General features: G+C 45.2%; 2 protein-coding genes across 2 annotated transcripts; one reads left to right on the top strand and one right to left on the bottom strand.

The window, feature by feature from the left end:
* Positions 1-12,212: 12,212 nt before the first annotated feature.
* On the bottom strand, positions 12,213-13,052 carry LOC115323622 (heat shock protein beta-6-like). The gene has a single exon (XM_029984007.4). The coding sequence runs from the start codon at positions 12,866-12,868 to the stop codon at positions 12,314-12,316; it is 555 nt and encodes a 184-aa protein (XP_029839867.3). The 5' UTR covers positions 12,869-13,052; the 3' UTR covers positions 12,213-12,313.
* Positions 13,053-13,834: 782 nt separating this feature from the next.
* LOC115323617 (heat shock protein 68-like) lies at positions 13,835-15,916 on the top strand. Its single transcript, XM_029983997.4, has one exon. The coding sequence runs from the start codon at positions 13,909-13,911 to the stop codon at positions 15,811-15,813; it is 1,905 nt and encodes a 634-aa protein (XP_029839857.2). The 5' UTR covers positions 13,835-13,908; the 3' UTR covers positions 15,814-15,916.
* The last annotated feature ends 2,153 nt before the right edge of the window (positions 15,917-18,069 follow it).

An 18,069-nucleotide genomic window follows, 5' to 3' on the forward strand; every position in this document is an offset into this window, starting at 1 on the left:
CCGTGGCACGCCTAGTCGTGCTACCAAACATTTTTGGCACTGAAGGTTTCGAAGCGATCGGATTGTGGTGTGCTGGTTTCAACCTCAGTGCAAAAAGCTGGATGATGAAAATAGAATATTTAGCGTTTTACCCCACTACAACGTGTACCACAGCGAAAAGGCTGTATTTTTGTTATTTTTATGATTCGGACTAAATAAAAGTGAGAAAGGAATATCTCACCCAACTGAAAATAGGAAGGCGAAATTCGAGAACCTCTTGTGTGTGTAGTGAACACTCCAGTAAACGTGACTCCCTGTATCCTGTTGGTTCCAAAGTGTTCTATGAGTGCTGGTCTCTTATTAGTTCCAAGTTAACTCTTTCTTAAAATTTTTAACCAGTAAACAAACATTTCCTCAAAATAACTGGCAGAAAGAAGCGGTGGCTGACTACCGGAGTCTCTTCAATTAAATCCCCGCTTATTCACCCGCTCGACGCGAAACGCGCGAGACCCCCTCGCAAGTAAATCGGTGTCATTTCAGCGTCCCAAAAAATGAGGTATACACCTGCTATGAATTACTACCATTGTATGTTTAATTTCGCGAACCCAGATGCGCATAATGCGTGATGCACTTCTCAGCGAGCAATTTTGAATTTGTAAAGAATCTTGGTAAATATTGGATAAAACAAATGAATCAATCGGCTGAATTTGCCGGGCCATACCGGCAAGTTGAGAATTTATGAAAATTTCTGCTTTTCTTTCGAGCAGGAGTAGGGATGTGACAAACTTTGTAATCTATTCGAAGCGAGAGGAGCTAAGCTTCTGTTGCTGACGAGCATTTGCTCGTCAGCGACTGTCGAGTTACACTTTTATAGAAGCGTCGGCATCGGCAAGCTCAATGTATCTAAAACAAGTGTGCGGCACTTTGCAATGAAACTCTGCACGCGCGCACACATAAGAGACAGCACGTCATTTACTCTGGTAAATGCAAAACCTATTTCTACACAAGCCTTCACAGATCCGAAAAAAAGAAAAAAAAAAAAGAAACAAGAATGAGAAAGGCTGTAAATAGCCCTGACGCACGCCGCGCAAGCTGTAATGTGAAGCCCCAAGCTTGTTTTTGAACATTTTAAAGTTTGTTTTAATATAAAAAGCAACTTCGAAGCACTGTTATTCATTAGAAAGATCGCTTACCAAAACGTCATGCATGTTTCTTGGATAAATAAACCGCTTTTAATCGGCACAGATGCGAACTAACATAGCCACTTCATGCTTTGACATAGCGCATCGTCTGCTCGCATCCTACCAGCTGCGTCACAGGAGGGCGCCCGCGAGGTGCCGCCACCAAAAACATAGCTCGCTTTGGTGTTGACTTTGGCCGGAAGGAAGTGACGTCATTCAGCCGCTTCCAGTAACCTCAAAACGCTTTTTATGGCGCCCAAGATTGTGGGAGTATTTTCGGCTGCCGTTGTAAACGGCCTACACGAGGAAGGTCATCGAATTTTAATCGCATTAAAAAAATCATGTAATCTTTTCTTTTTCGGCTTAGAGTCATTTTTTTTTTCTCGGGTTCTGATTATCCAAGACTTACGTAAGCGCACGGCTACGATTTTGAGTGAAGCCTAGGCACCCGATAATAAACCCCGGAAAAGGAATAAGGGGGCAAAAGCCAAACACAAATCTCCGAACACCTCTTCCAGGGATTATTATTGTCATTTTTGTTCAGCTCGCTTGCACCTGTGCATTGATTGCATTATCGTCCTAGGCACCTGTTTTCGAGATATCGGTAACTAATGTTGTCGGGAACCGAGCATTGCTGACATTAAAGGGCCCATGAAACGAATTTTGGGCTGGAATAAATCAATTTTTATTGGGATTTTACTAATAGCACATCGTTGAGTGGGCCAAAAGAAAAAAAGGTAGAAAGTCAAAAGCCTGACTTTCGGTACGAAACTGTGAAAACACAACGGACTATTTCGTACCTCCTTCCATTCGTAAGCTCTCTGCCTTTTCACAGTGATACTTCCGCGGTCCCCGCAGCGCGTCACCGGGCCCAAATGCACGTCACACCGACACCGGATCCCACCTAATCCCTTCACCCCTAAACCGACATTGTGGTAGAAGCTACGCACTTGCCGGACCAATCAGCCGCCTCCCTTTCATCACCTGACCTGATTCTCTGCGCGTGGGTATGCGCGAGAGAGCGTGATCACGTGGCAAAAGTGTGGCTGGCCCAACGAGCACGTAGCTTCCACTGCAGTGTCAGTTTCGGGGTGAACGGGGTGGGGAAGCAACTTGTCTGAAATTTGAGCGATGGGCTAATCTTCTAAGGGGAGAATGGCTGTGTCCGGGTACATAAACAAGATTCCGAGCAAGAGGGGACTTCCCCCTTTCCATCTTCTTGAACTATTGGTAGAATGCGCGATTTATGAGTCGAGTAGGAAAGCTTAACAGGAAAAAGTTGGAAAAGCGTTTCATAACTCCTTTAATTTAAGGAAGCGATAGTGCTGAGCTGACTGCAAAACTAGCCCAGGAATTTTTTTCGCGGGGAAGGAGGGAGGGGGGCTGAGGTGGCTGGGATCAGTGGCGTATCAACTTGTTTTTGAGTGTGGGGGGGGGGGGGGGGGGGGGGAGGAGGCAAACCAACCTCCCCCCCCCGAACTTTTGCCAATTCTTGGGATTCGGCGGAGCCGTACTTTTGCCGAACCTTTCTGAGGATTCGGCGGAGCCGTACTTTTGCCGAACCTTTCTAAGGATTCGGCTAAGATTCGGCAAAAATACACTGCTCATCATCATCATTATCATTTATTTACCTTGAGGGCCCGTGGGGCATTATACAAGGGGGTGGCAATAGAACAAAAACAAATAGAACAGTAAACGCAATTATAATGCTGTAAGCTAGCTAGGTAGGTTAGATAAAGAGAGGGTAATGGCTTCAACAAATTTAGTAGTGTCACTAATAGAAACGATGTTATGAGGTAGTGAATCCCAATCCTCGACGGCCAATGGTAGTGTGGAAATCTGGTGAGAAGCATTTGATGATCGAATTGAACGTAATTTACATATGTTATCTAGACGCGGAAAAATACGATGGGGAGGTGATAACAGTGATTCTTTGAGGCAGATATTGTGATAAAAAATTCGATGGAGGAGAGAAAAACGTGATACTCGGCAGCGAAGGGAAAGCGCATGAAGGTTAGCTGATTGGCGTAATCCTGATATGATGGTATATGGTGAGTAGTTATAAATTAAACGAAGGGTTCTGTTTTGGGCTGATTCTAGATTATTTGCAAGGCAGGACTGCCATGGTTGGAACATATAGATGAGGCCTATTCTAACTTCGATCTTGTAAGAGTAGTATAGGCTAGTCGTTTTACCGAAGGTGTAGCAAGTTTGAGGTTACGGTGCAAGTGTACGAGAGAACGGTTAGTATCAGAAATAACAGAAGTTATGTGAGTAGTCCATGATAGGTCAGAGGTGAGATGAGCACCCAGTTATTGATATGATGAGCATGCTATTACTTGAGTGTTAGTGAGGTAATTCGAAAATGGTGTAGCACGCGAACTGCGGGTAAATGATAGGGACCTACATTTATTGAAGTTTAACGTCATCTGCCATTTTTTCAGACCAATGAATTACAGACTCAAGGTCTTCCTGGAAAGCATGATGATCATCGTATAAAAGAATGGGTCGGTAAATGACACAATCGTCGCCGAACAAGCGGACAGAAGAACCTATATTACGGTGGAGATCATTATTATAAATTAAGTACAGAAGAAGGCCAAGTACGGTTCCCTGGAAGACACATGACGTGCGGTAGAGGTGGGAGATTTTACGTTGTTAAGAGAGGAATATTGCTTACGGCTAATTAGAAACACAGAAATCCACTTAGTAACAGAGGGATGAATATTAATATCTTTAAGCTTTGTTGAAAAACGTTGGTGTGCTACTTTGTCGAATGCTTTGGAGAAGTCAATGAAAATGGCATCGGTCTGAATGTTCGAATTAAAGCTTGTATAAATATCAGTAAGGAAGGCGGTTAGCTGGGTGTCACAAGAGTAAGATTTATGAAATCCGAGCTGATGTTCAATACGAAGGCTATGAGAGTCAAGAAAGCTTATTATATTTGAGTAAAGAACATGCTCCATGAGCTTAGATGGAACACTGGTGAGAGAGATGGGACGGTAATTGCTTATTAGTTGGCGATCACCAGTTTTGTGAACAGGTATTACGTTAGCTATTTTCCAGACTTAACGTTGATATTTAGTTTTTTCTCACGAAAAAAGGTTTATGTTTTTTTTTTCTAAACTTAAATACAATACGTAGTGCCTATTGACACAGCTATTACTAAATAAGCTGATATTCTGCAATATAATTGTATCGGTGTCGCTTTTGTGTGTTTACTCGCAATTTTTGTGTCTGCTTCCAGAAAGCGGTGTGACAACGAGGTTGGGTAGTAGCCGGCGCAGTCACGACACACGCTACCAGAGTTTTGAATTTGAGACTTCATCAGCGCACGCCTGCAAGTGTGTTTACATTGTTAAAATAAAGGCGATCACTGCGTTCTTACTTTCTCTGGGAGTCACCGTTTCTTGCGCGAAAACAAATCCAACCGTTGCTGAGCCTTCACCAGAAGAGATAACATGCATGTTTTTCGATTTGCGTCACTTGACGCCAGCTTTGTATGCAAGCGTGCGTTCCATAGTCGCAACATGCCGTTTCTAACCTTTAAAATTCCGGTTGCTGGTGTTAGGACACACACGGACGTTTAGGAAGATGGGGAGAGTTAGGAATGTTGGATGTGCAACGTCGAGCATGATAGAAAGTTCTGTGTTTAGTTTTATGCAGGTACATGAAAATCGCCAAATAACGCGAACTATAAAGCAATAGTATTCTGTTTTAGCACAAACTACTTGTGAGCCGAAAATAGCATTGTTATAATAATAATAATAATAATTTTATTTGCCCATCAGAAATGCAATGTTATATGTATGGGCACATCAAAAGCCAGCTAAAGGTTTGTGTGATGACGCCCTGAGAGAATAAAAAAGAACAATAGGATCGGCAAAAATGCAAAAGTAGAAAAAAAAAACACAAAAAAAAAAACACGACAAAGCAAAGGAAAACATTGTCAGGAGAGAAAACTATACATACATGTCATCAGAACTATTAGAACAATGGAAATGAAAGTATCATCAGCGACAAGCAAAAATGCCGCTAATCTTAGCAAAAAAAAAAAGTAAGTAAAAACTAAACATTTTCAGCAGAACTATACTGAATGGAAACACGACGTTGGGAAAACATATCGAGGAAAAGAAAAGTAGAAGGAAAAGTCATAACTGTCATCAGACAGTGACAAAAGAAAAAAAAAATCAGTGAGTGAATAAGCAAATTAATACACATATAAAAAAAACAAAAAAAAACAGAAAGCAAAATGAAACACAGTTACAAAATGACACTACATGGCACGAGAAAAGTAAATAAATGTAAAAAAATGCCAGGAGACATAGAAATGTCATCAGAATCATTGAGGAAGAAGGGGCCAGAGAAAAAAATAATAGCCCTGCAAATTCACTATGCACACACTGGTACTAGGCTTGCACTAAGTAATATCCAAGTCAACACATTTCAGTTCCTTTTTCAATGCTTTCAGTGAGGTGATGTCCAGGATTGAGTCCGGCAGAGCGTTGAATAAACTCGGAACATAATAATCGCGCGTGCATTTACCATAACGGGTCCCACAACGTGGCACCTTGAAACGAGGGGTGCATCGCAATGAGCGAGACGGAAGTGATGGTGTTTTGAAATCCTTATTCCAAAAGTTGTGTAATATAACTGTTTGAATATACAGTGAACGGAGGTTTGGCAATTGGAGAGCTTTGAAAATATCCCCAGTTGTTGACAAAGGTGTATTATATGCAACGCTAGTGAGTATTCCTCTCAGTAAGGTATCAACTTTGGTTTGCAAGCGACCAGAACAATTTCCAAAAACGGTTACGCCGTACCGAATGACACTGTAAGCAAGTGCGTGAGCTATCAGCAGCCTTACACCAACTGGTATAAAAACTCTAGTGTTGTAAAGCATGCAAGATACAGCTCGTATTTTGCTACATATGTATGAAATATGTGTGTTCCACGACATATCAAAATTAAAATAAACACCTAAGTATTTAACATGATTAACCGACTCAATTGGTATACATGTACATGAATCACATTTAGATCGGTGAAGAATAAACTTTACATTAGTAGGGTGGCTTTTGAGAGGATTAAGAAAATAAACTAGCTTTGTTTTAGACTTATTAATGTCCATCATGTTTTCAGCAAACCAGTCCATTATATGGGTAGCATTCTCTTCAAGTGTTTTGAAAGAGTCATGGAAATTAATATGACGCGACAGAAGAAGGGTATCGTCGGCGTATTGGTGGAGCGTGCATCCACTGACGACACTAGCCATGTCATTAACAAAAATGTTGAAAAGTAGAGGCGATAACACTGAACCTTGAGGCACCCCCGCCTTAAGAGGGCGGGGGTGCCTCAATAATAATAATAATAATTTTATTGCACAGACTTTAATACAATACACGAAAAAGCGGGCCCGTCGAAAGCCAATAGCGGCTTGTGGGACTGGACCCAGCAGCGGCGTAAAGCAAAAAACAAACTATAGTACACAAAAAAAAAAAAAGAAATATTAGCAATCACAAAACATTTGCGAAGTAGCTAAACACAATGAGATCAAATATAACCTACAAATAATCGAAGTTGAAATAAGCTAAACAACAAAACAAAAGCACGAAAGAAAGTGCATGACTCTATACAAGTCCAAACTTAGCCGAAAAATAGCGGCGAAAACCCAAGAAACAAAGACCAAGAAATGCAGATACTTTTCAGCGCTGTCGACGTATACAAAGAAAACAAAAAGAAAGAAAAAAAGAGGGATGAAGAGTAAACATATAGAAGCTTGTTAAATAATCCAGAGTTGGGTACACATAACTAGCATAACGTTCGTAAAGCTTTTTTTAACTGACGCTTGGAAGTTATTTCAAAAAACATATCTGACATGTTGTTAAAGAGCTCAGGGACATAAAAGGAACCCAGTCTTTTTCCATGCTTAGTATATACACGCGGAACGACAAAAGGTTTGCTTTCCCTAAGAACGCGCTTTTCAACTTGAGGCGTCTTGAAGGCACTGGTCTAATAACGCTTGCTAATTACACATCTACTAAAGAGGGCTGAAAGGCGCGGGAGACCCAAGAAAACAAATAAATCATCACCAGACACAGGTAGCGAAGTGTACGTCACTCGCCTTAGAATGCTTTTTAAAATAGCGTCAATTTTATCATGCCAGAGCACAGAACAGTTAGCATATACAGTAATGCCATAACGCAACAAGCCGTAGGCTAATGCATTAACTATAATTTTTCTGACCGAAAAAGGGAAAAACGATTTTGTACAATAGAACATACACGATACACTTCGCAGTCTTTTTGCAATATAAGCCAGATGTGAGTTCCAAGATAGATCAGCATCAAAAAATATTCCCAAGTACTTGACTGTGCTGACAAATTTAAGAGGCGTACACCTGCAATCTGTACACTTGAAAGAGTGCGTTAGGAGAGGAATATCTGGACAATGCAATTTTAAAGGATTACTGAAACGCACGAGTTTCGTTTTTTTAATGTTAATTGTAATATAATTTGCTTCAAACCAGTTTATTACTCGGGAAGCATTGGTTTGCAATAACGAAATAGCATCGTGGAAATTTATATGCCGTGAAACTAACAGCGTATCGCCAGCGTATTGGTAAATATCGCACCCTAAAACAGTCTTAGCCAGGTCATTCACGTACAGATTAAACAAAAGGGGCGACAAAACCGAGCCCTGAGGCACTCCGGCCTTCAATGGTACATTGTCACTGGTGGCGTTACAAAGCGAAACGTGCTGCGTCCGGTTTGTCAAAAAATCTTGAAGGATACGGTAAAAAGGCCCTTTAAAAACATAGTCATACATTTTTTTTAGTAGTACCTTATGACTGATGGTGTCGAATGCCTTAGAAAGGTATAAAAAAAGTGCGCAGGCACTGTTGCTTTAAAATGTTGAGTGTAACGAGTCCACGAGTTCCTCTAATAGCGAATCGGTGCCACGCCCCGCCGTAAAACCGTGCTGTGTCGGCGACAATAGATCAAACTTGTCGAGAAATGTAGTCATTGTTTTTAACATATGTTTTTCCAAAACTAGCGCTAAACAAGGGACAATAGATATTGGCCTGTAACTTTCAAAGTTATCACGAGCACCGCCTTTGTAAATTGGTCTAACTATTGCACTTTTCAAGACAGCCGGAATTATTCCGAACCTCCGAATTCCGGTAAATATGTGCAGTAAGATATTTTCCAGCACTTCAAAATTGCGACGTAGGTCTCCGAGACGGATTTTATCTGCCCCGGGTGCCTTATTGGGATTAAAACTAAATAAAAGTGTACGTAAATCCTCCCTCGTCATGTCCGGCAGGAAGGCGGATGCTGAGCAAGAACGTTCTAGATTAGTAGGCGCGATAACTTCATCATGGGAGACACCCGAAAATTTGGCAAAGAAAAGATTGAAACCGTCAACAATTGATAATACATTAGGCCCGAAATATTTTTTTATATTGTCATCAATGGACGGCCTACTACAGCTTAACGAGGCTTAACCTCGTTTACAAGGGCCCAGGTCTTAGAAATATCGAAGCGTGATTGAAAAAACTTCCCCTGGAAATGACGACGTTTTCTGGAACGAATAAGCGCACTTACACGATTCCTTTGACTTTTGTATTGCAATCTTAGCTCTTTGTCCGCAGGAAAACGACGACACCGTGCCCACAAGATATCTTTCTCTTTGACGGCAGAAAGGACGTCTGCCGTCAGCCATGGCTTATTCAACCTGCGTTTTTTTATTGTAATGGTTTTTGAGCTCATGGCCCTGAAAGTTGAGAAAAGTTCAACTAACTTTAAGTAGGCCTCTTGATAGCTACAATTTTCAATAACATAATCCCAATTTTACGTGGAATTTAATCTATCGAAGCGGCGCGTATCTGTAATTTCGGCTTGGTTTTGTTGTTCTATTGCATTTGAAATGGTATCGAAGTTAATTCGACTAGCCACAAAATAATGGTCCGCCAACTTTTTCTTAATGACTGCCGATAAAATGGGAATCCCCGAGTTTCTAATGTTTATATGGTCAATACAGGATGTGACCAAAGTGCCACACAAGTATTCTTCTCTAGTAGCTGTTTGGATTACGCTTTCAATGCCATAATTCGCGAGTATATTTAAGTAATCACAGACGATAGTCTTTGAAGGCTTTAAAAGGTCAATGTTGAGGTCACCTACCATGCAAGGTTTATCAAGACACATTGTATTCGCTAGACTCACGTTCAACTCATTTAAGAAGTTACGCGTATTTCCCCGATGGTGGCCTATAAAAAGCCAAAAACGATATCGCAAAATTATTTTTACTGAGTTTTAGCGCAATACATTCTGCATGTGTAAAATATATCTGCAAATTAACGACTGTCCAAGCTTTTTTAACATAAACGGCAATTCCTCCTCCTCTAGTAGAGTTATGTGTAAAGAAATAAACTTCAAAACCCGGCAAAGAAAATTGAATAATAATAATAATAATAATAATAATAATAATAATAATAATAATAATAATTTTATTTGCACAAACTGGAAGGAGTCCATGTGATGGTGTGCGGCCCGGGCTAGGCAGATGGGTGAAAACCCTTACGCAGAGCGCCTGCCAGCCCGCCATCACATGTGAAAAAACAAAACCGATGTATACATGTACAAACTAACACTACAGAAAGTGCGTAAAAAGGAAAGAAAAGAAGGGAGAAAACATGTATCACATTATGACGAGGATGCCAGCTGCATCCGCCATACATTCTGGCAAGCTCTCCTGACTCTGCCCTGTTTGACGGCAGTGGGCTGTGCACACTGAGCGTGATTGTCAGTTGTCAGTCAATGTTTCGACTACCTCGTTTCATCAATGGAAATGTCAAATGAAAATCACGTTATCCAGAATGCACCGCATCATTTGTCACTTGCGCAGTGGACGGCGTAAATTACTGGTCGATCTTCTGTTCTTGAGGCAGAAAATATTCAAGAGAACCACATTCGAGAAAGCTCACAAACGCACAGTTACCGTGTCGCCTACTCCACACCTCGCCGTAACTGCTGGTTGTACTAAACTGCACGATGGTAACCGCTTGACTGCGCGGCGTCGATTTGCAATCCATGGCCGTCCATTTGCATCCATGGTTCGTGCGCGCGCGCAAACATTTGCCGAATTTTTTCCGAACTTTCCTTCTAAATTTCGGCATGTGCGGAACCTTGCCGGATCTGAAGTTCGGCAGATTCGGTCCACCACTAACTTTTACGGCACAGGTGATAGACCCCCTAGCAACGACGCTCACGCCGTATTGGCTGCTCGGCAACGGGCGGGAAATTAAATTTCGGATTCGGACAGCGCGTGTATAGAGACTTTGCAGCAGCTGTGCATGGGCACCGCCATAACTGACCTTCAGTTTTTGTTTCCCCTTATTACGTTTACTTCACTTCATTATTACCATAGCAGGCTAGGTCATTGCCGTCCTAGATTTTATTCTGTCTTTCTCCCCAGCATTGGCCTTTGTGGAGGCTCGTCCACATCAATTTCAGTGGCTCGGTATCTCGGTAGAACAAGAGGTCAGCAATAGGGAACTGTAGTAGACCGTTTTTCTCCTCCGCTACGTAGTCCCTGAAGAAAACGCAGCAGCTGCGCATGCGCGCCGCCAGCCTTGTCTGCATAGTTCAAGGTCTTGTGGCGGATTACGGAGCGCTATTCGGGTGCTTAGCGGGCTGCGGAAACGGTCTACTAGAATTCCCCAATGGCGGCAGTATTCTGGCGCGTGTGTAAAGCGTTTATATAACCCTCCCCCCCCCCCTCCCCCCAACCCCCGCCTGCGTTTACGACGCTTCGCGGCGAGAGTGTGCGGCTGCTAATTACAAAACTATTAACCCACTTAGCCCCCCACCCCCTTCTACCCCCGTACACGTCGCTTTGCAGCCGGCAACCCAAGCCCCGCTGTCCCCCATGCACATCTATAAATAGAGTCCCATACGATTTAGTTCAGCGATGTTTCGTCGACAACATTTGTTTGTTTTTTTCAGTGTAAATCGTAAAAAAGAAATTCGTAAATCTCGCAAAATACCTCGACAAAACAAAACGTTCGAGGAAAAAAAAAAATGCCCGTACTGTGCATATATAGAACCTAGGTCTGCTACGTTTGAGGCAGACATCTTACAACTAAGTTACGCTGCCGCTTAGGAAGCTCGCATTGTAACCACTGCCTATGTTGACGGCGACAGCGGCTATCTCAACGAACCAGCCAATCCGGCGTGAGCGCCGTTGCTAGGGTTTGTATCGCCTGCGCGTTAAAACTATGCCCCCGCGGGTCGGGGGGCGGTGCCCTTGGTATTCTTTGGGCGCCGCCGGCCAGTGTTTGCCCTGCCCAGTGGCAGCTGTTTCAGGGGGGGCAAAACACATGCCTTGCCCCCCCACTCTGAGAACTGGGGGAGGGGGGGGGGGGGCAAGCGCCCCCCTTGCCCCCCCCCCCCCCCCCCCCCCGGTTGGTACGCCCATGGCTGGGGTGTCCACTACTTGGTGTGCGGGGAGGGGGGGGGGGGTCAAAATGCATGAGTATATTATAGGGTCGGCAGGAATTTTTTTTTTTTTTTGGGGGGGGGGGGAGGGGAGGGGGCAAAAGCCCCATAACCCCTTCTGGCTACGTCTCACGATTGTAAGCAGGGCATATGGCCGCCGCCATGTCTGTCACGGTGCGGGCAAGCACATGCAATAGCAAGCCTGTCATTTGTATATCTGCAAAGATGTCCACTAATGCATTTTGTGCAGGTCAGACATACGGCCAAGGGTTATATAGGCGGCTAATCTTATCAGAAGTTGAATGGTTAACTAAAATTTGTCAATTACCTTTAGTTAGTGAAAAATACACATATGGTCGCAATGAAAATTTCTGAGCGCCATCGAAAACCACTAAACCGGTCACTTTTAGAACGACTTAAATCTACGCGGAAGTGCAACCACTCGTGCGGCAGGTGCAAAGCTCGGGACGAGAAAACGCTGATGATTAGATTGGATTAGATTATCCTCCCAGTTGCCCCACCGCACGAAAACGATACAAGAAGATATAGCTATGATAAAAATATAATTTATTATACTCCTTAAATAGCTATAAAGGTGATGTAAATAAAAATATCACAGGCGTTAAATTAAAATAAAAAGTTCGTATCTTCTTAACTCGATTCTTGCGACGTTGAAGGGACGTCGTTGGAAGACGTGTGCTCCACGGAGATGGGGACTGTGTCAGACACTGATGTCGTCTCCACCTTCTTCCTCGGGGCTTCGACTGCCAACAGGCCACGTCCTGTGAGCTGTGACGTCACGGATTCCGGATCGACGTCATCGGGAAGGGTGTACTTGCGTCGAAACTCGCGCATCACGAAGCCGCGGCCCTCGGGGTCTTTTTCTTCGTGCCTGGCGTGCACCTCGACGGAGTTTCCGACGGTCTTCACACTGATCTCCTCGGGGACGAAGCCCCGGACGTCCAGCCTCAGCGCGAACTTGTCCGGAGTCAGGGACACCTCGGAGGCTGGACACTTCGGACTGGACACTTTATAAGAGCTGCGGAGAACTTCCGGACATCCAAAGGGTCCAACAGGTACGATGCCGTCGAAGAAAGCCCTGTCGAAGTCGTCGCCGTCAAACATCCGACTGATCATGGAACCGCAGTCGGGGAAGGCACCTCTGTCCATCGGTGTGAAGATAGGAGCCATGGGGAGGACGATCATCTCGATGCCGAAGCGAGGTTGTCGAGTATGGACTGAGTTGGCGCTCTCGAAACAAGACTCGATCGAATGCGAGTTGATTTGTAGCAGACGAGCTCGGGGGAGCGCTTTTTATGCGCGTTTCAAGACAGCCTCGAAAGCGCGTGAATGTTCTAGGCGAGGAGGAGAGAGAAAGACCGCTTTGTGATGTGATTGGTTGGTGGTGATTACGTCACGAGCAAGTGAGTAACGCGCGCACTCCGAAACGCGTAGAAACTTCGATAAACTTCGAGCGAATTCTGAAGGTCGCACCCCGACGCCGCGTCGCGACGACAGCGCTGCGCCAACGTTCCACCGTTGCCAAGGGGATTAGACCGGTCCGCACGGATCGGTGGCGCCATCTCTTGATACAAATCCAAAACAATGTTAACTGACGGCGGATCGGAATCAACCATCACACCTTTGCCCCGTTTTTTTTTGTGCCTTGTTCTGTAACGCAATGTAACACCATTTGTTACAAATTGAATGGGCATGCAACCGTGTTGAACACTGATGCAGTGCTCTCTAAACTCTCTAAGCACGGTTCATGCAGCCCTCAGGAACATCCAACCAAAGACACTCGACTAAAGTCACCTGCCTCGTCAATATGGCGAAATAAACGTTGATTAATAAATAACTCCAACTTGATCACGTCTGATTACAGCAATTTATCTTCTCTCTTCTCTCTGCAACAAAAACAAAGTAGCCAAAGGTACGAAAAAGAAAAGCGCCAGTCATAACAAACGCAGCTCTGCCAAACCGAAATAGAGCAGACGACGCGGGAACCTCCCAGAGCTTTCCATATCGAGCCGGCCAATGGGGGCTCTCCTAGATTTACGTCACGGCGATAATCGCTGCTGATTCGCTAGATGGGATCTCGGTCTCTCTGGAAGCTTCTGGAATGGCGAAAGAATCGTACAAAAGACGGAACGCGCGCTCTCAGCCGCAATCATTTCGCAGCTGACACAAAGAGCGCGATTTTCAAATTGTGACATCAACTGTCAAACGAAGCAAGCTACACAACCATGCCATCCCGAATGAACAGCGGAGCGCCGGCCATCGGCATCGACTTGGGTACAACGTACTCCTGCGTCGGTGTGTTCCAGCATGGCCGTGTCGAGATCATAGCCAACGACCAGGGCAACCGAACGACGCCGAGTTACGTTGCCTTCACCGACACCGAGCGACTCATCGGAGACGCAGCCAAGGCCCAAACTGCGCTGAACCCGGAGAACACCGTGTTCGATGCCAAGAGGCTCATTGGACGAAACTTCGATGATCCCAAGATCCAGGGTGATCTCAAGCACTGGCCCTTCAAGGTGGAGAACGACGCTGGCAAGCCCAAGATCAGCGTGGAGTTCAAAGGAGCGCGGAAGAGGTTCAACCCTGAGGAGATCAGCGCCATGGTCTTGACCAAGATGAAGGAAACTGCAGAGGCCTTCCTTGGTCAGAAGGTCAGCGACGCTGTAGTTACGGTGCCTGCTTACTTCAACGATTCCCAGAGACAGGCTACGAAAGACGCTGGAGTTATCGCCGGCCTCAATGTGCTCCGGATCATCAACGAGCCCACCGCAGCTGCCCTGGCCTACGGGCTCGACAAAAACCTCAAGGGAGAGAAAAACGTCCTGATCTTCGATCTGGGAGGAGGGACCTTTGACGTGTCCGTGCTGACCATCGACGAAGGTTCCATGTTCGAAGTCCGATCTACGGCTGGAGACACACATTTGGGAGGGGAAGACTTTGACAACCGGCTTGTGACCTACTTCTGCGAAGAGTTCAAGCGCAAACACCGCAAGGACCTCAGATGCAACGCCCGTGCAGTGCGGAGACTTAGGACAGCCTGCGAGCGAGCCAAGAGGACCCTTTCCAGCTCTGCTGAGGCAAGCATCGAGATCGACGCTTTGTTTGAAGGCGTGGACTTCTACAGCAAGATCACCAGGGCCCGGTTCGAAGAGCTGTGTATGGACCTGTTCCGAAGCACCCTGGAGCCTGTGGAACGTGCTCTGCAGGACGCCAAGATGGATAAATCGCAGATCCACGACGTAGTCCTCGTTGGCGGCTCAACGCGAATCCCCAAGGTGCAGAAGCTGCTGAGAGATTTCTTCAACGGCAAAGAGCTCTCGATGGGCATCAACCCGGACGAAGCAGTGGCCTATGGCGCCGCCGTCCAGGCTGCCGTTCTGAGCGGAGACGCCAGTGAGGTCATCCGAGACGTGCTCCTCGTGGACGTGGCTCCCTTGTCACTGGGCATCGAGACCGCTGGAGGCGTCATGACAAAAATCGTGGAACGCAACTCCCGAATTCCTTGCAAGACGTCGCAGACGTTCACAACGTACGCGGACAACCAGCCGGCCGTCACTATTCAAGTGTTCGAGGGTGAACGCGCCATGACCAAGGACAACCACCTGCTGGGAACCTTCAACCTGAGCGGCATCCCTCCTGCGGCACGGGGTGTGCCCAAGATCGAAGTGACATTCGACATGGACGCCAACGGCATCCTACACGTCTCGGCCAAGGACGAGAGCACGGGTCGACAAGAGAGCATCCGCATCAGCAACGACAAGGGTCGCCTGTCCAGGGAGGACATCGACCGTATGCTGGCCGATGCGGAGAAGTACAAGCGCGAGGACGAACTCCAGAGGGAAAAGGTGACCGCCCGGAACGGACTGGAATCTTACGTGTACGGCGTCAAGCAGGCTGCAGAGGAGGCGGGAGACAGACTCTCTCCTTCGGACAAGCAGAGTGTCCTGGACAAGTGCAAGGACACCATATCCTGGATCGACTCCAACACTCTGGCCGAGAAGGAAGAGTACGAGCACAGGCTGAAGGAGCTGCAGCAGCACTGTTCACCCATCATGAGCAAGCTGCACCAGAGCACGAAACAGAATGCGCCTAGTCATGGAGGACCTACGATTGAAGAAGTTGACTGAACGCTGTGTGATTTCTGTAGGTCTCTTTAAATTAATGAACGTTGTCTTGTAAATATATTTATTTCTGTACAGTTAGTTTTAATAAATTGAACTTTTGAAACGTCTGAAATCAGTTTTCTTGTATGTCTTCACTGCGGGCTGGTTAGTACCCCATGCTGGGAATCCCAGTCTTGCGTATGTTTATGTAAAAGCTAGAAGGATCTATCTTTGTAGTTTATAGACACGTAGGAATGACTTTAATGTTTGATGTAGGTCCGCCAGAATTATCTGTCTCGAAGATGAGGGATCGGCGAATAATTTTGTTTCAACAAGTACACTTAGGTTTTCAGGTAACTTGGTGACGGTAGTATTTATTTATTATAAGGACTTTGCGACTCAAACATGTGGGCCGTAGCAGGTTCCGTTTTAGCATGGGATATTACAGTCTCGAACCATAATTTCTCGCGACAAAAGTAATCGCGTCTACAAAGCCGAACGGAAGGGTCCCAGCTCCATTTTTTAATTGCTCGACGTTAAACCAATATGCTTAAAAACATGATGGTTAAGTTTTGAAGCCATTGTACGATTAATTCTGGAAGAACCGGTGGTTGAAAATTTTATTAATCTTTCACTGTAACATTAAAACAACTACTTACAAAATAATATAGATGTTTAAGTCTATTTACTTCGCTCTTGTATAACGGCTGAATATTTGCTTTTAAAAAGAAACTTGATTGAGATGAGTTAAATCTAAAATCGCTGCATATAAATCACGCAGCGAGTTTTTACACCCTCTCTAGTTCGTTAATTCCTACAGCTGTGCGCGGATACCTTTCAGCATTCACGTATTACAGAATAGGCTTGATCAGAGTAGAATACGCATTTCGTTTGTATCCCTATCTAGACATTTCGCGCGGTGGCCGAGTCCGGCGCAGAGGCCGCACTCGGCCACCGCGCGTATTATCACTGACGTCCGATGCTATGCACACTGAGCTGACTGACCGCAGACATACCCAGCGCGCGCGAGGGAGGGAGAACCCGCCCTCGCGCTCCGCCGGAAGAACACGGCACATTTCGGGGATCTATTTCACGCAGCGGATAACGCGGGCCTTTTCACACTTCGATACTGGCGCCATCTAGAAGTTGCGCGTTCAACCACGTCACGAGCCGCGCGCCATCTGGTGGCTGAAACGGACGAATAATCAGAGATCCCTGGCCATTTTAACGATGTCATCTATATGCTGGTTCCAGCTAAGTTTACTTGTTACTTTCCCATCAAAGTGTTTGTACAGATCTACATATCTGACGATGTTTGAATAATCGGAATAACTATTTTTTAAGGAATTACTTTTTCAGGTAATTGTAATTGCAACTGTTTTATCAAAGTTTATTTACATTTCTCAATCATCTGTCGATTCCTTCATTTCATCCAAAGCTCTTTTGAGTTTTACACGAATTTACAAGAATTTTACTTCGGAGTGAATAGCATAATTATCTGCAAATAACTTAGCTGGCACTTCAATGTTTTCAATATCATTAATATAGATACAAAAAATTAAAAACGTCTACAGATCTTTGTAATGCGAAACTAGAGCGCAGCTCTTGAGGAGGATGAGGGAAGGCTATGCCCCTCCTCCTCCTCCTCCTCCTCATCTCCCCTCCTCCTCCTCCTACTTTCCCCCTCTCCTCCAACTGCTGAATTTGTTCATGAGTGACGTGACACGAAGTCGTGACGTTTATTTTCCTCGCTAAATTTAGCGGGGAAATTGAAGCGGTGTTGAGGTCACGTGACGTCAATTTCCCCGCTAACTTTGGCAGGGAAACGTCCCATAATGCAACGCGCGCGGTTACGCCGACGCCGACGGCGACGCCGCTCAAGCCGGAAACAGGTGCCTAAGAGTTGCGCACTAAAGCAGAAAAGGTTCAAGCGCTGAGTTCGGAGGCACTCCCGAAGTTACTGAAAGGGGTGTAGAAATATCACGATGAGAACATACATATTAGATTCTCTTAGACAGTTAACGCCGCCCAGGTGGTTCACCTAATGGCTTGGTACCGAAGCCTTAAAGAGAAGTTTAGGGTTAGTTACGTACACTATCGAATGTTTTTGACAAGTCACGAAAAATGAAATCTATGTTACTCCTTTTATTGATTGTGTTTGAAAGGCCACGCCTACCAGCTCAATCCAGAGAGTGTTCGTTGATAAGATTATTTCTAAAATCGTGCTCATGTTGTGAAAAATGATGCGATAGACCTATAGGAGATATTCACTAGACGCCA

This window comes from Ixodes scapularis, unplaced genomic scaffold (assembly GCF_016920785.2).
Source record: "Ixodes scapularis isolate PalLabHiFi unplaced genomic scaffold, ASM1692078v2 PGA_scaffold12__126_contigs__length_90152505, whole genome shotgun sequence".
Lineage (NCBI taxonomy): Eukaryota > Metazoa > Arthropoda > Arachnida > Ixodida > Ixodidae > Ixodes > Ixodes scapularis.

What these genes read in the sequence shown, in the direction of transcription:
- LOC115323617 (XM_029983997.4), top strand. Translation starts at nt 13,909, where the DNA reads ATGCCATCCCGAATGAACAGCGGAGCGCCGGCCATCGGCATCGACTTG.
- LOC115323622 (XM_029984007.4), bottom strand. Translation starts at nt 12,868, where the DNA reads ATGATCGTCCTCCCCATGGCTCCTATCTTCACACCGATGGACAGAGGT.